This window comes from Macrotis lagotis, chromosome X (assembly GCF_037893015.1).
Source record: "Macrotis lagotis isolate mMagLag1 chromosome X, bilby.v1.9.chrom.fasta, whole genome shotgun sequence".
In the NCBI taxonomy this organism is placed as follows: Eukaryota; Metazoa; Chordata; class Mammalia; order Peramelemorphia; family Peramelidae; genus Macrotis; species Macrotis lagotis.
The window spans coordinates 278,699,134-278,716,759 of record NC_133666.1 but is presented as its reverse complement, the minus strand read 5'-3'; the positions used below and the strand labels follow the sequence as shown (position 1 = coordinate 278,716,759).

Here is a 17,626-nt window from a genome sequence, read left to right as displayed (position 1 = left end):
TTTATTTGCACTCTAATGTCATATTTATTCTCATGCCATAAGTTTTTGTTTCTTCAGTTTCTTCTTGGATATCTTTTTCTTTTGAGCAACTTCCTCTTCTGGTTTAGGAATAATTTTTTCCTTTTCAGTAAGTATCATCTCAATAGGGCAAGGAGAACTCATGGATGGGTTGATTCGACTATGAGCCCTGTAAGTACACCATCTCATTTTGGGAGCCTTGTTAACCTGGATATGCCAATGACAAGAGAATCCACATCCAAACCCTTTAATTTAGCGTTGCTCTCTGCATTTTTAAGCATATGCAGCAGGAACTCAGCATTCTTTTTTGGCCAATTACCCTGTGTCCAACCCCACTGCTTAGCCTGGACACACCTGCCAATGCCATAATTATATTGATGGAATGGAACACATTGTTTCTTCAGTGTGACATCTTTCAAATACTTGGTAGCTTTTCGGATATGCATGCTCTTGATGGCTTGTGCTGTTTCATGGGTGTTCTTGAAGCAGACCTGGAGATATGAACCCCTTGACTTGCATGATTTTGTGGGGTTCTCTGGATCAAGCGAACACCTCACCATTTTAAATGATAACCTAGGATGGTCCAAGGGAAGAGGTGGAAGCTATTGCTTAAATCTAAATCTGCCTGAGGAATAGACTTATCTTTTGATTCCTTTGGAGTTTTTTTTTTGTTGTTTTAGTTTTTGCAAGGCAATGGGGTTAAGTGGCTTGCCCAAGGTCACACAGCTAGATAGTTATTAAGTGTTTGAGGCCGGATTTGAACTCAGGTACTCCTGACTCCAGGGCCAGTGTTCTATCCACTGCACCACCTAGTTGACCCTGATTCCTTTGTTTTTGATGATAATTTTTCCCTTATACTTTAGATGCCACTTTGGCAAACTTTAATCTTCATGAATTTACCCAGTTTCTAAAGGGAGGACCATGGACTCCTTGTTCTTCTCTTGGTTAGTATCAATTCTTAGGATCTGAGAGTACAGTCTTATCTATATCTCTGAATTTTAGGTGGTAGTTTTCTAAATAAGTGGAACTGTGGGAAAATGTTCCAGAAAATTAAATATCTTTTCCTCCTTCCTTTTCAAGATCATATGGTTTATAATCTTAATTCTCCCACTAATCTAGGAAGGCTTTAAGCCTCTGTAAAGAGATAAATATCAACCTTATTGTTAAAGGTCTCCATGGAAGTTGATTTCTACAACTCTTCAGTAATCCACTGCAGAGTTTAGAAGCATTCACCTATCAGTAAGATTTTCTATATTTTTTGCTATTTCTGTTTTAAAGATGATGCCATGCTCATCTTAGAACTGGAGTCTGTAAACTTAAAAAAAATTTGATAAGTATTCTTTGTTTTTTTTTTTTCCTTTTGGAAAGTATTCTTTCTAACCCATTGTCTATTCTTGGTTGGTTCCTAATGAGATGCATATCCTTGAGATCTGAAGTTTTTTAAAAAAAGGATTCTTTATTAATTAGGCAGGAGACTGGATTAGTTGAATTCTTGTTTTAGAAGTCTTTTGAATTGCGATTTTATAAGTATTATCTCTTATGACACTATTACAATTGCTTTAGGATTTGCAAAATGAGTCCCCTTTCCCCTTTTGTTTCACTTCTTTTACCTAGCAAATTTATTGGCATAGATATTTAGAATTATTGTTTATTTGAAATTTTTTTCAAGAACAGACTTTGGGATGACAGAATTCTGAGAAGTTATGTTAAGTCATCCTTCAGTATATAGTTTGATTTTGGATAATTGGTAAATAATTGGTAAATAATAGATCATTAATTAAGTTTTCAGTAAGAAAAAATTATGCAAAGACTTTGAAAAGATATTCTCTTGTGGTTATTATATTCTAGGAAGAGTTTAGATGTGTTCTGCTTTTTTCTTAAGTAATGTTACTTTTAGAAGTTTTTTGATTTATTTTTTTAAAGCTAAAAAAGAGAAAGTATTTCAAATACTTAAGAAATGGTTCCCATAATTTTTGTCCTTTTCTCTGAATTGGTATCCTTAAGACTGTGGTTCCTTCTTTTGATAAACTAGTGATGTATGTCTAGATATTTCTGTGATGCAAGAAGAAAATATGGTTTACTTTAATAGTCCTAGTGGGATACATGCCGTGAATGTTTTATTCCCTTAAATAGCTAAGTATTTCCAAGTATGATTGCTTCTGTGAAGCATATTCAGTAGTACATGTTGTACCCATGCCCATACGGGCAGAAAATCAAGTAACTGTATCTTCCTCTGGAATATGTGGAATCTGAAATGCAGCATGAGATTACAATGAGAACCATTTCCATAACATTATACATTATAAGGAAAACCTTGGGGGGGAAGGGCAAATCTTCTGTAATGTTTTTGCATTAGCTTACTTCTCAGATTTTACCTTGACTGCATTTATGAGTTCTTGTCTGTTCTCTTCCATTTAATCTATTTGTATATTTATTTATTTATTCTTTTTTTGAGTATCTATTATTTAATTTGTTTCTTCATCTGTCTGTCTGTCTCTATCTGTGGGCCAACCTGAAAATATTATGGAATCGGGTTAGAGGTAATTTCCTCATATGATTTATTTTTATTTTTAAGTTTTTTGTTGATACCTTTTTCTTTACATTGAAATAATTTCTTATTCCTGCCCCCATCCTACCCCCCCATTGAACTTTTCCTGTAACAAAGAAATACAATTAAACAAATATATGATATAGTGATCACATCTGTCAGTGTATGTACTAATTGTGTCCTAGTAATCTAGTCTTGGGTGTGTTCTCCTGGGATCATTATTTCCCCCACTTAATTTGGAAGATTTTAATTTTCCTGTTAGACTATTTTCTGTTTCTGATTGTTCCATTGAAACTCTGGTCAACTCATATTTTTTAGTAAGAAGGAAATGGTATAAGGTGTTTACATTTTTCTAACTGGGTATTAAGGTATAACTAAATGATGATTGGTGCATTTTCAACACAATCAAGTGGACAAAGTCACTTTTGCCACAAATATATTAAAAAGTCCAGAAATAATAATTTGTTGATATTTGAATTTGTTGCATTAAAGGCTGTGGGTTGTGACCAAAGTTCAGAACCACAGCATCACCTTCAGTTGACTTAGAGTATGCTTTGATAGGATTTAAAGTATCACAGCATCCTGTCTTTTTGCAACATATATTGGAGATCTACTTTGGTACAGCAGGAACATGGGACATGGAGGCAGAAGATCTGGGTCCAATCTTTCATGGTGATTCTAGGCAAATAATTTAACATCTTTGAGCTTCATTTGTCTCAGTTGTAAAATGACATAATAATATTGCTATACAGGGAAATGTTTTGTAAATAGCTAAGTAAATTTGTGCTCTTGTTATTAATAATTATCATTTGTTATTTATCCAGCTTGGAAAATTTTAAGAATCAATATTAAAATGCTTTTTATTTATTGTAAAAATATTGGTAACTGGGTATGATAGCTAAGTATTTAAAAAAAGAAAAGTGAAAATTTGGTCAAGTATGTTATAAAAGGCACAACAAAAATATCCATAAAATGCTTATAGTTCAGTTTAAAGAAAACCTGAGGATCATTTGTTTCAGCAAACCAAATCTTGCACTGCCAAAAAATTCCCATGGTTCCATAATTCTGTGTTTTTATTATTTTCTGTGGGTTTAAACAATTTTATGGTAATGACTGGTTTGATGTCATTTCTAATAATTATTTTTCTTTGGAACACAATAAATTTTGTCACAATTAGTGAAAGCTTCAGTACTACTTTTAAATACAGTTTCCCCTCTTATTGCAGTGGTGAAAACTAAGAGCTTGGTAGCCTTTCCATATCAAAATCCTGGATGATCTTCATATGCTGATGTAACATAATAATGTTGGGAAATCAGCTTTGGCCATCATTTCCTGGAAATTGTTGGTGTTCGCCAACCAGTGTCTGAAATAATTTATTTTAATACATATTTTGGGGGGTAGCCAGTTGCTTTGGCCAGAATTGATAGTTTCTTATGATTACAAATTACTAATTGACTCACTAGAATGTCTGTTTATATGTATGTGTTTTTGATGTGTACTGTTGTTTTCTCCTATACTGGAATACTCCTATAATGCTGTCTAATGTCTCAACAACTTTAAAACTTTGAAATCTAGTAAGTAATGTATTAAGCATGATACAAGACAAAAGTTGGTCGCCTCTTGTACTTCTTTGTTATTGTTTTGTTTTTTTTTTTAGGTTTTTGCAAGGCAAATGGGGTTAAAGTAGCTTGCCCAAGGCCGCACAGCTAGGTAATTATTAAGTGTCTGAGACTGGATTTGAACCCAGGTACTCCTGACTCCAAGGCTGGTGCTTTATCCACTACACCACCCAGCTGCCCCCCGCCCCTTGTACTTCTAAGGAATAATAAGGGTAATATATTAGCTAGCTTGAGGTTTTTATTTCTTTCTTATTAACTACAGAGCAAAAACAAAATTTCATATTTATATAATTTGAAATCAAAGATCATAAAATATTTTTCAAAAAATAAAAAATATTTTCAGTGGTTTTCTGATTTATTTCCTAGTGAATTCAACTAAAGTATATGTAATCAAAAGATAGTATTTTAAAATAAAACAAGGATTCATTAAGAACTATTTTAAAGGTATTTAGGACATATGCATTAGAAAATTATGAATCAACTGTTCTTATGTTAATTATTCAATTAAAAGAGAATCCTTTTATAGAGAAAATGACAATTCACAGAGCCCTGGAATCTCATAGTTAGAAAGAACTCCAGTGAATAACCTAATCTGTCCTTTGATCAATTCAATAGTTTGTTCTACAATGTGATGTTGTTGAAAGACCATTAGGAAAGACAATGTTAGAGTAAAAATGTTACTGGCTTCAAATTGTACCATTTGTGTGACCATCAAAACTTCAGTTGCTTCATATTTAAAATGAAGATCAACTGATCTCCAAGACCAACTCTATATCCTAAAATTTTTGATAGATTCTCATCCAACTTCTGCTTAATTAAATTCACTTTATATCAATTTTTTTTTAGTTTTTGCAAGGCAATGGGGTTAAGTGGTTTGCCCAAGGCCACAGGGCTATGTAATTATTAAGTGTCTGAGGCTGGATTTGAATTCAGGTACTTCTGACTCCAAGGCCAGTGCTCTATCCACTGTGCCACCTAGCCACCCCTGCTTTATATCAATTTCAATGGATTCTTGAATTATTCTTAGAAGAGGCTGGTAGACTTAATTTTAGTTAATTTTCTTGCCCCAGAATGGAATATGTAATTTCAGATGTCTCTCTAACTTCAAGAAAATCTTTAGAATATTAGGGCAGTTTTCTTTGATAATTTCCTGAAAGATATTGTTCAGGATTTTTTGTTTGTTTGTTTGACTGTGGCTTTCAGGTTGATCAATGATAAATGATCTTTCCTGGATCTGTTTTCCATGTTGGTCATTTTTCCTAAGAGGTACTTTACGTTTTTTTCTATTGTTTCAGCCTTTTGGTTTTGTTTGGTATTTAAATAGAGTTTTTAGTTTCCAATTATCTAATTCTAATTTTTAGTTTTATTTTCTTCAGTTAGTTTTTGTATTTATTTTTCCAGTTGGTTTGTTTTACTTTTTTCCTTTCTTTCTTTCTTTTTTTTTTTTTTTTGCTAGGCAATGGGGTTAAGTGGCTTGCTCAAGGCTACACAGCTAGGTAATTAAGTGTCTGAGGCTGGATTTGAACTCAGGTACTCCTGACTCCAGGGCCGGTGCTCTATCCACTGTGCCACTTCACTGCCCTGGTTTGTTTTACTTTTAAAAGAGTTTTCCAGTTGTAAGTTTTACTTTTGAAGAAGTTGTTTTCTTTTTTAAATTTTTCAGTTTTAATTTTAAAGGTATTGTTTTCTTCAGTCAATTTTGGTTCAATTATTCATAGCTCTTCATAATTTTTATTTCTTTTTTCAGTTTTTCTTCTTTCTCTCTTCTTTGGTTTTTAAAATCTTCTTTGAGCTCTTCCAAGAGGATTTTTTGCAGTTGAAACCAATTTCAAATTCAAAAAATCTTTGAGCCTTCACATGAAGATTTTTTTTGTCACTGCTTTCTTTTTTCTGAGATGGCATTTTTTACTCCTCCCTTGTCAGCATAATTATGGTTGGTGCTCTTTTTATTTTTTTGCTCATTTTGAAAGTTGAGCTCTGCTCCTGGATATAGGGGGTACACTGTGAAGCATTTTTTATTGGGAGCTGGGGGGGGGAGTCTGGTCCTTGTTTTTCCACATTGGCTTCTTGCTTCATGTGTTAGGGTAGCCTGATCCATTCCCTCCTGTTGCACCAGGGATCTGGATTTTGAAGTTTACCTTCCAGTTGGGGTCCTCATTGCTGACCTGCTGAGCTGGGATCTAGGTTATTGAGCTACACTATACCTCCCCTTTTACCCCTGTGAGATAGACCTTTCTTGATGTTTCTCCAAGACATCTTGAGCTGAGAAGTTGTTTCACTCTGTTTTTTGTTGCTTTAGGATCTATTTAGATATTTCATTTGAAATCATTTCAAAGAAAATCATTAATAAGTCAACTAAAATATTTAAACTATGCTCAAAGTTTTTTGTTTTTGAATTATTTCTATTGTATTTAAAATCCAATTCCTTAGGGTGAAACTAGGAAATAGTAATTTATTCTCCTGTACAAAATATTTGTAAACCAGTTATTAGTTTATTCTTATCTTCTAGTTAAATTATCTCAGTTCCTTCCTATTTTTAATAATCCATTAAAGTTCCATTTCAAATCATGCTTTTTGTAAATGATACTTAACATTATGATTTCAAATTTCTAATCCCACCAAAATGACATTGGCCCTACTTTGAAATTTAATTGCATCTTTGATTTTCCAAGTATTGCTACTATCCCTCCCTTTTCCATGTCTTTTCTTTCTTTTCGATTCTTTTTTTTTGCCTTTTTTTGAAAGGCAGTGGGTTAAGTGACTTGCCCAAGGTCACACAGCTAAGTAATTATTTTAAGTGTCTGGATTATTTAAGAGGTTGGATTTGAACTCAGGGCTGGTGCTCTATTCACTGTGCCACCTAGCTGCCCCCTCTTTTCAATTCTTGAACTTGTATTTACATATGTGTTAAGTGTATGGGGCATACATTCATAATATGCTCTATAGAAGATTAGTGTGCTGGAAGTTGTCTTCTGGTTCTTTTTATATCTCTAGGATTGAGATGAGGGTTTTCATTGTACTTTTTGGAATATAAATCTCTTGTCTATTATTCTAGCTATATAGTCAATCTACTTCCTTTTTAGTTGTTTCCATGTTAATGTATCTATTCTCACTCTTCTCCGGCTCAAATTATTGAGGCTGAACCTATTTAGATCCATGCTTATTGTGTACTTTTCCATTGCCTTTCAATTATTTGTAATTTTGATTTTTTGAGATTGTGGTGTCTTATGATTTGTAGCCATGTAGTATCACCAGGATAATATTTTGTTAAGAACTTTGAGGAAATGAGTTTAGGATTATTTTAAAACACTGCAGTTTCACAATGTGGTCCAGTCTAAATTTTCTCCTTCTCAATTCTTAATTCAGTTAAGTATCCTTATATAGTGTTTATGTGTGTACTATAGCATATATGTATGTATTGAAATATCTTTATATATATATATATATAAATATGTATATGTGACTTATAAACTTATATTTTCACTTGTATTTTATCTTTTTATGTCTGTACATATTAAATTGACTGACAACTCAACAGACCACCTTTACAACTGTATGGCCCAATTTGGGCAATATGTATTTTTTCATCCACTTTGTTTTACACTCTTCCAGGGTTTATGAATTTGTATTTTAAAATGTTTTGATAACTTATTTTTACTATAATTGACTCCCTTTGTAATTCTGTCTATCACCAATGAAATTATACAACTCTAAAATTCTCAAGTAATGGTTCCCAACCATTTAAATGATTTAAAAATTATTGAGGACCCCAAAGAGCTTTTGTATTGTGGATTACATCTATCAATATTTAGTAAATTAGAAGTTAAATCTGATGATTTAAAAAATAAAAATAATTAAGCCTATTAGGCTAACAAAAATGATAAATTTTTAAAAATTCTATATTTTTGAAGCAAGAAAAAATTTGAGAGAAAAGGAACATTGTTTTATACATTTTTGCAGATTTTTTTATGTCTGGTTTAATACAAGACAGCTGGATTCTCATGTATGCTTCTGCCCTTGATCTGTTCTGATACATTGTTTTGGTTAAAGTATATGAAGAAAATCTTTCCTCATATAGCTAAGTAGTTCAAAAAGGAGGAGTGTATTGATAGGAAAATAACACCTTGGTAATATTTTGAGAATTGCTTTGACCTACAGGTACTCTGAAAGGGTCTTGGGAACTCTAACCCAGAGTCTACAGAACAATCTTTAATAATTGTTCTAAAGAATGTAAAAAATATACATAAACATATTGGACAGTATTTCTCCTTTTCAAATTTTCCAAAACACTTTGCTTTCTGCTTTGACCTTCTCACACTGTTGCCTTGATAAAATGTAGAACACTCTATAGACATTGAAGGCAAGGGCTTTGCTAGTTCACATTTATGTACTTAGAACTTGGATATTTGGTGATGATGGTGTTTGTCCTTAATGCCTTTTTTCCTTTGGCTAGATAATGGGGTTAAGTGATTTGACAAAGATCATACAGCTAAGTAATTTTTGTGTCTGAGGGCAGATTTGGACTCAGGACTTCTTGACTCCAGGGTTGGTGCTTTATCTACTGTGCCACCCAGCTGCCCTTGCCCTTCATTCTTGAAGAAGACCATGCCATCAGGCAGGTGATGCCATGACAAGCACAGGAATTGAATTTGAGGGGGTTCTGTGCTAATTCATCTACTTCTCTTTCTCCTTCAGAGCCATCTGGATGTAGAGATCAGATGTGAATCAGGATGACTGGAAATGACTTTGGATATAAGGCAGTAAAGTTAAGTGACTTGCCCAAGGTCACACAGCTAGGAGCTGTCAGGTGTCTTGAGACCATATTTGAACTCTGGGCCTCATGACTCCAAGGCCAGTCTCTATCCTTTTTGCCACCTGGCCAGTGTTCAATAACTGCATATTTAGTTGAATGGAATAGTGAAGATACTATTGAATTCCCATGTCTTAATCATAACCTTTGCACAGTATATTTCTTACAACTGCACACTTGTTTGTGTGGTTTCTCTCTAATTAAAATGTGAACTCCTTGAGGAGGATAGGGGTCATTTTTGATTTTTGTTGTATCCCCAACACTTAGAATATTGCTTGGTATGTAATAAGAGTTTAATAAACTTGATTGACTGAATTATGCTAAGTACTTAACTCAGCGTAGGCTAAAAAAAGAAGCTTTAAAGTATACATGCTCCTGGAAAAAAAAATATATAATATAATCCCCCCCCGGAGTAATACCTCCCCATTCCCATGCTCTACCTAAAGAGTAAAAAAAGTCTTAAATTTCTGCAAATAAAAGCAGGAAACTAGTTGGGGGATCACAGCAAAGATCAAGCTGAATGAGGGTCTGTAATGTGCTTTTGTGTCTTAAAAGGCTAATTATAAACACAAGTATATGTATGTATGGTAAATATTGTTTTGCTTGAAGATATGGAGAAAATATTATCTATATTACATAATGCATATAATATATAATTCATGATGTGTTATGTATATTTACCAACAAATTGAATGCTGAAGTAGATGTGAGAATTCAGCTATCTTCTATTAAACCATACCTGAAAAAAGATTTACAAATATATGTAAAGCAATACCTCTTTAAATTTTTTTTTGGAAAATATAAAATTTAACATAATATGTCATATGTGTTAGCCTAATGAATTTATTTTAAATATTTAAAATTATTATTTTCCATTTCTGTATGATAAATATTGATAGCTATAACTAACAGAAACAGAAACTCTTTGGAATCCTCAATAATTTTTAAGTGTGTAACAGTTTGAAAACCACTGCTTCAGAATTTCAAGGATGCATGTAATTTTATTGGTGTGGGTATTCTTTGCATGGACAGTTTGCAACCCCTCTGGACTTTAGTAGGTGGTCTTTAAGAGTTATTATAACCAAAAAAAATTATCAACTGCAGCCCTGCCTATCTCTGAACTTTTTTGAATTTAGCTTGGCTGTTCCTGAATGAAGAAAATAAATAAATAAATAAACAAATAAATAGGTGTGTGTGTGTGTGTGTGTGTGTGTGTGTGTGTGTGTGTGTGTGTGTAATCCATACTTGAATCCTTATCAGTTGGAAAGACCTGCCAGAACTTGCTTTAACACTGACAAAGCTTTTATGGACTCACAGTTTCTTCTAAACCACAGTAAAAATTTAGAATCAAATGAATCAAAAAATTTAGAATAAAACATTTAGAGTCAAATACACACACATGGATGTGCGTAAACTGGGTTCAAATGTTAGTTCTGATATTGACAGATTTGTGACCTTTAGTTCTCCTTAGGCAACTTCCTAGTCCTCAGTTTCTTGTGTGTGTTTTTTTCTTGTGTTTCTTTTCTTCCTGTGCCATGAAGTCACTGGATTAGATGACAAGTTTCTTTCAGAAATTCTTCTGAAAATTGATGATATTTCTTTGGAGAGAAATTTCCTCAGAATGTTTTATTTTTCTGCTCAATGCTGATATAGTTAAAAGGGTATATAGTAGGATTTATATAAAAGCGTTAAACATTATGGAAATTCATTATCTTGAGTCAGTTTAAAAATAACTGTATTCGTGTTACATGTTTTTTTAATCAGCTAGGTGATGCAATGGATAGAGTGCCAGAAAGACTCATCTTCCTGAGTTCAAATCTGGTTTCATACATTTACTAGCTTTTCCCACATTCTCTGTAAGATTTACCATTTTCCTTTTCTATCCTATTATCTAATCTGAGGTGTGAGGTGGTACTTCAGAATTATTTTAATTTGCATTCCTCTAATCAATACTGATTTAGAGAATTTTGTCATATGACTAGATTGCTTTGATTTCTTCATCCCCAAACTGCCTGTTCATTTCCTTTGACCATTTATTAATTGGAGAATGATTCATTCTAATAAATTTGATTCAGTTTTCTATATATTGGAGAAATGAGGCCTTTTTCAGATAAATTTGATGACTCTCCCCCCTCCAGTTTTCTGCTTGCCTTAGAATTTTACCTGTATTAATTTTGTTTGTGCAAGACCTCCTTAATTTGATGTAATCAAAATTAACCATTTTACATATTGTAATGCTATCTCTTTTTTTTGTTCATAAATTCTTCCTTTTTCCACATATTTGACACCTAGATGAAATATTCCGTATTATTTTCTTTTAAAAATATTTTCTTTTTATTTTTAAATTAACTGTTTTTAATCTGTACCTTCCACAACTATCCTCTTCCCTCCAAAATAATCCAAAGATAAAACCTGGAAAAACAGTTTCTACATTAGCCATGACTGAAAACATATCTCTTTCTTCATGTTACATTCATCACCTTTGTATCAGTAGGTAAATGATGTGTTTCATTTTCATTCTTTTGGACTTGTATCTCATCATTGCTCTGATAAGAGTTTCAAAGTCTTTCAAAGGACAGCTAGGTGGTGAAGTGGAGAGAATGCTAGCCTTGGAGTCAGGAGAATGGGACCTTAGACACTTATCACTTATTAGTTGTGTGATCTTGGCAAGTCATTTAACCCTGATTGTCTCACATCCAGGGCCATCTCCAGTTGTCCTGATTCATATTTGGTCACTGAACCCAGATGGCTCTGGAGGGAAAAGTGAAACTGGTGACCTAGTCTAGCATCCCCACCCCCCCAAACTCAAATCCACACTTACTTGTCATGGCATTACCTCCCTGATGTCATGGTCTTCTTTGAAAATGAAGGACAAGCTATTCAGCACAGCAGCAGCCCTTTTCCTCCTCCGGTGCGGTCAGCGATGACCTCCGACTCCCCAGTAACCTTGTCAAAAGGACCCACAGTTGGCATTGATCTTGGCACTACTTAATCCTGTGTGGGAGTTTTCCAACATGGGAAAGTGGAGATCATTGCCAATGACCAAGGAAACAGGACCACCCCAAGCTACGTTGCCTTCACTGACACAGAACGTTTAATTGGTGATGCCGCAAAGAATCAAGTTGTAATGAACCCCACCAACACAGTGTTTGATGCCAAACTTCTGATTGGTCGAGGATTTGATGATGCAGTTGTGTAGTCAGACATGAAGCATTGGCCTTTCACGGTGGTGAATGATGCAGGCAGACCTAAGGTCCAAGTGGAGTATAAAGGGGAGACCAAAAGTTTCTACACAGAAGAAGTATCTTCAATGGTCTTGACTAAGATGAAAGAAATTGCTGAAGCTTACCTTGGGAAGACTGTCACGAATGCTGTGGTCACAGTACCTGCCTATTTCAACGATTCCCAACGTCAGGCCACCAAAGATGCTGGAACCATCGCTGGTCTCAAAGTGCTCCGTATCATCAATGAGCCAACTGCTGCTGCTATTGCTTATGGCTTGGACAAAAAAAGTTGGTGCCGAGAGAATTGTGTTGATCTTTGACCTTGGAGGTGGTACTTTTGATGTCTCCATTCTTACCATTGAAGATGGCAACTTTGAGGTCAAGTCCACAGCTGGGGATACCCACTTGGGTGGAGAGGACTTTGACAACTGCATGGTCAACCATTTCATTGCCAAGTTCAAGTGAAAGCACAAGAAAGACATCAGTGAGAACAAAAGGGCTGTTCGCCGTCTCTGCACTGCTTGTGAACATGCAAAACGTACACTCTCTTCCAGTACCCAGGCCAGTATTGAGATTGACTCCCTCTATGAAGGTATCGACTTCTACACATCAATCACCTGAGCCCGTTTTGAGGAACTGAATGCTGATCTTTTCCGTGGCACCCTGGACCCTGTGGAAAAGACATTAAGAGATGCTAAGCTAGATAAATCACAGGTTCATGACATTGTCCTGGTGGGTGGTTCCACTCGCATTCCCAAAATCCAGAAGCTTCTGCAAGACTTCTTCAATGGCAAGGAGCTCAACAAGATCATCAATCCTGATGAGGCTGTTGCTTATGGTACAGCTGTCCAGGCTGCCATTCTATCAGGAGATAAGTCTGAGAATGTGCAGGACTTGTTGCTTTTGGATGTCACTCCTCTTTCCCTTGGAATTGAAACTGCTGGTGGTGTGATGACAGTTCTGATCAAACGTAATACCACCATTCCCACCAAGCAGACACAGACCTTCACCACCTATTCAGACAACCAGCCTGGTGTGCTTATTCAGGTTTATGAAGGTGAAAGAGCCATGACAAAGGATAACGACCTGCTTGGCAAGTTTGAGCTCACAGGAATTCCTCCAGCACCCAGGGGTGTTCCTCAAATTGAAGTGACATTCGACATTGATGCAAATGGCATTCTCAATGTTTCTGCTGTGGATAAGAGCACAGGCAAGGAGAACAAGATCACCATCACCAATGACAAAGGTCGACTGAGCAAAGAAGACATTGAGCGTATGGTTCAGGAAGCTGAGAAATACAAGGCTGAGGATGAGAAGCAGAGAGACAAGGTGTCCTCCAAAAATTCCCTTGAATCTTACACTTTCAACATGAAGGCTACCGTAGAGGATGAAAAAATGCAAGGGAAAATTGCTGATGAAGACAAACAGAAGATTCTTGACAAATGCAATGAAATAATCAACTGGCTAGATAAGAACCAGACGGCTGAGAAGGAAGAATTTGAGCATTAGCAAAAAGAATTGGAGAAGGTCTGCAACCCCATTATTACTAAGCTGTGCCAGAGTGCAGGGGGAATGCCAGGAGGCATGCCAGGAGGCATGCCTGGTGGGTTCCCAGGGGGTGGAGCAGCCCCATCCGGAGGTGTTTCTTCTGGACCCACCATTGAAGAAGTTGATTAAACAAAGCAGAAGAAAGAGCATTCCACACAACTTCCCAAAAATTGAAGAACTCAAATTTTAGCTAAGGCAGTAGCCAGTTTAAAAGTAACATTTAAGCTACTGTATAAATCTGGGCATTCTGAATACTTGAATGTGTGCAGAGGGAGAAGTGAACAACACTGCACTTTATCAGTATTGTAAAAAAAAGTGGAAATACAATTCTTTGTCCTGGAAAATAAAGTATTTAAAATTGGCACCTAAAAAAAATGAAGGACAAACCTTAGCTGTGTGACCCTGGGCAAGTCACTTAACCTTATTTGCCTCAGTTTCTTCATCTATTAAATGAACTGGAGAAGGAAATGGCAAATCACTCACTCCTGGATCTTTGTCAAGAAAACCCCAAATTGAGTCACAAAGAGTCGGGCAGGATTCTTGCTTTAATAATGACTGAAATAACAACAGCAGACTTTAAATTTTTTTTTTACATATTTTATTTTGCCCTTAGGAATGATTGAAATTCTGGATTGGTATAACCTGTAATTCAAATTAAGTGTGTGATAAGAAAGCAGTCTTATTTCCAGAGATTGTTTTTATAGAGAAGTGATTGGTGGGATTGAAAGAGACAAGAGCTTTTTGACCTTCATTTTATTTGATGAAATTATAAGGTCCTTGAGGGCAGGGCTATGGTTTGCACTGGTTTATTTCCATATTTTATACAAAGTAGGCAATTAATTATATGGATTGCCTTGACCAAGAATTAATCAATAAATTTCCAGCTTTCTCAGCAAGAAGATATTATCTTTCCCTAAGTCTATGTTAGAACTTATTATGTTATTATTTATTATTATGTTAGAACTTATCAGAGCTTTGAGAACTGAGGGTCACCTCCACTATGAAGAGGTATTGGGGACAAGGCTTTTATCAGGCTCATGTTGGGTAGACACCCCCCTCCCCCCAAAGGATTCACAGGCACTCATAGATCAAAGACAAATGGAGTGAAAATATACAAATAAGTTGCATGGATGGTTGACAAAGGGGAGTATTCACATCAGCGAGATTGTTAACAATGAGAGAAATATATCTAAATATAGAAGGAAGGAAATAAATGACCATTTATTTGATTAATAGGATATTGACTCCTATGTGTAACTTGGTTGATAGACTTACAAATATTTTATACCTTTCTGTGGTTATTTTTTCCCCACTGGGTTTTATTGATAACACACAGGAATGCTGATGATTTACTTTATACTGTCACTTTGCTAAAGTTATTGTTTTTCCTTTCTAAAAACTAATATATATTTATAACCTTTTTTCTTTTTAAATTTTGAATTCTAAATTCTCTCTCTCTCTCTCTCTCACTCTCTCTCTCTCTCTCTCTCTCTCTCTCTCTCTCTCTCTCTCTCTCTCTTTCTCTCTCTCTCTCTCTCATTTCTCCCCTATCCCCGAGAAGGCAAGCAAAATGATATCAAGTATACATATGAAATCAGGAAAAATGTTTCCATGTTAGGTATATCGCAAGAGAGGCAAAAAATATTAAGCAAGAAAATTATAATTTAATTTGCATTCATAGTTCCTTAGTTGTCTTGCTGGAGGTAGATAGCATTTTTTTTAAGCATGAGTCTTTCGAAATTTTCTTGGATTATTGTACTGATCATGATGATAGCATTTCTGTTACTGCCCAGTGCCCTCCCAATTCTTCATTTTACATCAGTTCATATAGAACCCTCCCCAACCCTGAAACCATCTCCTTGTCATTTCTTTTTTTTTTTATTATTTTGCAAGGTAGTGGGGTTAAGTGACTTGTACAAGGTCATACAACTAGGTAATTAAGTGTCTGAGGCTGGATTTGTATTGCAGTCCTTCTGACTCTAGGGCTGGTACTCTATCCATTGCACCACCTAGCTCTGCCCCCCCCGCCCCCCCTTGTCATTTCTTATAGCACAATACTATTCCTTCACAATTATATGCTTTAATTTGTCCAGTCACTCCCTAGTTGTTGAGCATTACCTCAATTTCTAATCTTTGCCATCATGAAAAGAATTGCTATAATTATTTTTGTATTTTCCAATCCATTGACCACTTTGAATTTTCAAAATTTGCTAATATATTGAGTACAATACTTTAAAAATGTTATCTTTTAGGATTTTAACTAGCCCAGCTGGAATTCCATCACTTACACTAATTGCCTTACTGTTAGCAATGCTTCCTAAGGGCCATTTGACTTCCAGGATGTCTTAGTCTAATCTATAATCATATGATTTGTAGTTATTGGTGATATTAAGATTTTTTTTCATATAGTTCTTTTATTCTTGCTCCTTCTTAATCTTTTTTTACTTCTGCTAAGTGTCTACCATTTTTTTCTTTTATCATACTTTTTTTGCATAAAAAATTCCCCTGATAATTCTAATTTTCTTGAAATCTCTCATCTTTCTCATTTTATTATCTTTTATTTCTTTGCATTGTTCATTTAAAGAAAACCTTAGTTCTTTTTGCTATTCTCTGAAATTCTGAAATTAGTTGGATATACCTTTCTTTTACTTTTTACTTTTTTTATATTCTTAGCTATTTGTAAAACCTCACCAGACAGACATTTTTACTTCTTTTTCTTCTCTTTCTTTGGAATTTTTAAAAAATTGTTTCCTCTTTTACAATATTGTGAAGTTCTGGCTGTAGTTCTTCAGGTATTGCATCTATCATATTTAATTCCTTAAATCTATTCAGCAGTTCCATGTCATATTCATTGGGGATGTTATTTAGATCATACCTCTTAATTTAAGTCTGAATTTTAGACTAAGAAACTCATAATCTGAACTACAGTCAGCTCCAGATTTTGTTTTAATTGACTGTATGAAGTATCTATCTCTTTGTCTGCAAACCATATAATAAGTCTCATTTAAGTATTGATTATCTGTGATGTTCATTTATAGAGCCATATTTTGAATTATTAAAAAAAGAATTTGCCATGACCAGTAAGTTATCTTGAAAATTTTTTGCTTCATTTTATACTCCAAGGTCAGACTTGCTCAGTATTACAAATATCTTTTTATTTCCCATGTTAATATTATAATCTCCAACGATGAAAATGACTTGTGTGTATTTGTGTGTATGTATGTGTGCTATTTTTAGAAGATTTGTAGTTTTTAATAAACCAATTCTGCTTTGGCCTCTTTGGCACCAATAGTTGGAGCTAAACTTAAATTACTGATGTTTGAATTCAAACAGCTATCATTCTCTCATTTTTGAGATTATACCCCACTACTGCTTTTCTTATCTTTTTTATTGACTATGAGACTACTCCAATTCTTAGGGATTCTTGAATTCAAATCATCCATTCCTGTCCATTTAAATTTCCTGACACTGAAGATATTGATATTTAATCTTTCCATCTCCTGTTTGACTCATCTAGCTTACCTTGGTTCACAGATCTTATATTACAGGTTCCTATCCAATACTGACCTTTACAACTTTGGACTTTTATATTACTAGCTGGGATTCTTTTTGACTTTGCTCCAGCCATTTCATTAGTTCTGGAGCTACTTGAAACTGTCTTCTCTTCCCCAGTAATATGCTAGACTCCTCTGGTGTCATTTCTTTTTATAATTTTAATACTGTTCTCGTCAGTACTTGGCAAAGATATTGAAGTTGGTTTGCCATTTCCTTCTCTAGTAGATCACTTTTTGGTTCTTACCATACCTCTGATCTTCCTAGAAAAGGTATTTAGTATTTCTCCTTTAGAGACAGTATCTAA

The 17,626-nt window shown here is 34.7% G+C and overlaps 2 protein-coding genes across 2 annotated transcripts in view; both read left to right on the top strand.

Annotated features, from left to right (window-relative positions):
* Positions 1–17,626, top strand: part of NNT (nicotinamide nucleotide transhydrogenase) — a 112,943-nt gene that overhangs the window by 79,228 nt on the left and 16,089 nt on the right. The gene's annotated exons all lie outside the window — the stretch shown is intronic.
* Positions 12,201–15,784, top strand: LOC141503435 (heat shock cognate 71 kDa protein-like). The gene is made up of 2 exons (XM_074208680.1): positions 12,201–12,507; positions 12,842–15,784. The coding sequence occupies exons 1-2, from the start codon at positions 12,201–12,203 to the stop codon at positions 13,726–13,728; spliced, it is 1,194 nt and encodes a 397-aa protein (XP_074064781.1). The 3' UTR covers positions 13,729–15,784.

Excerpts from the sequence above, each read along its gene's own strand:
- LOC141503435 (XM_074208680.1), top strand. The coding sequence starts at position 12,201 with ATGAAGCATTGGCCTTTCACGGTGGTGAATGATGCAGGCAGACCTAAG. Across the intron at positions 12,508-12,841 it reads TTATGGCTTGGACAAAAAAA|CCCGTTTTGAGGAACTGAAT; the intron begins GTTGGTGCCGAG and ends CAATCACCTGAG.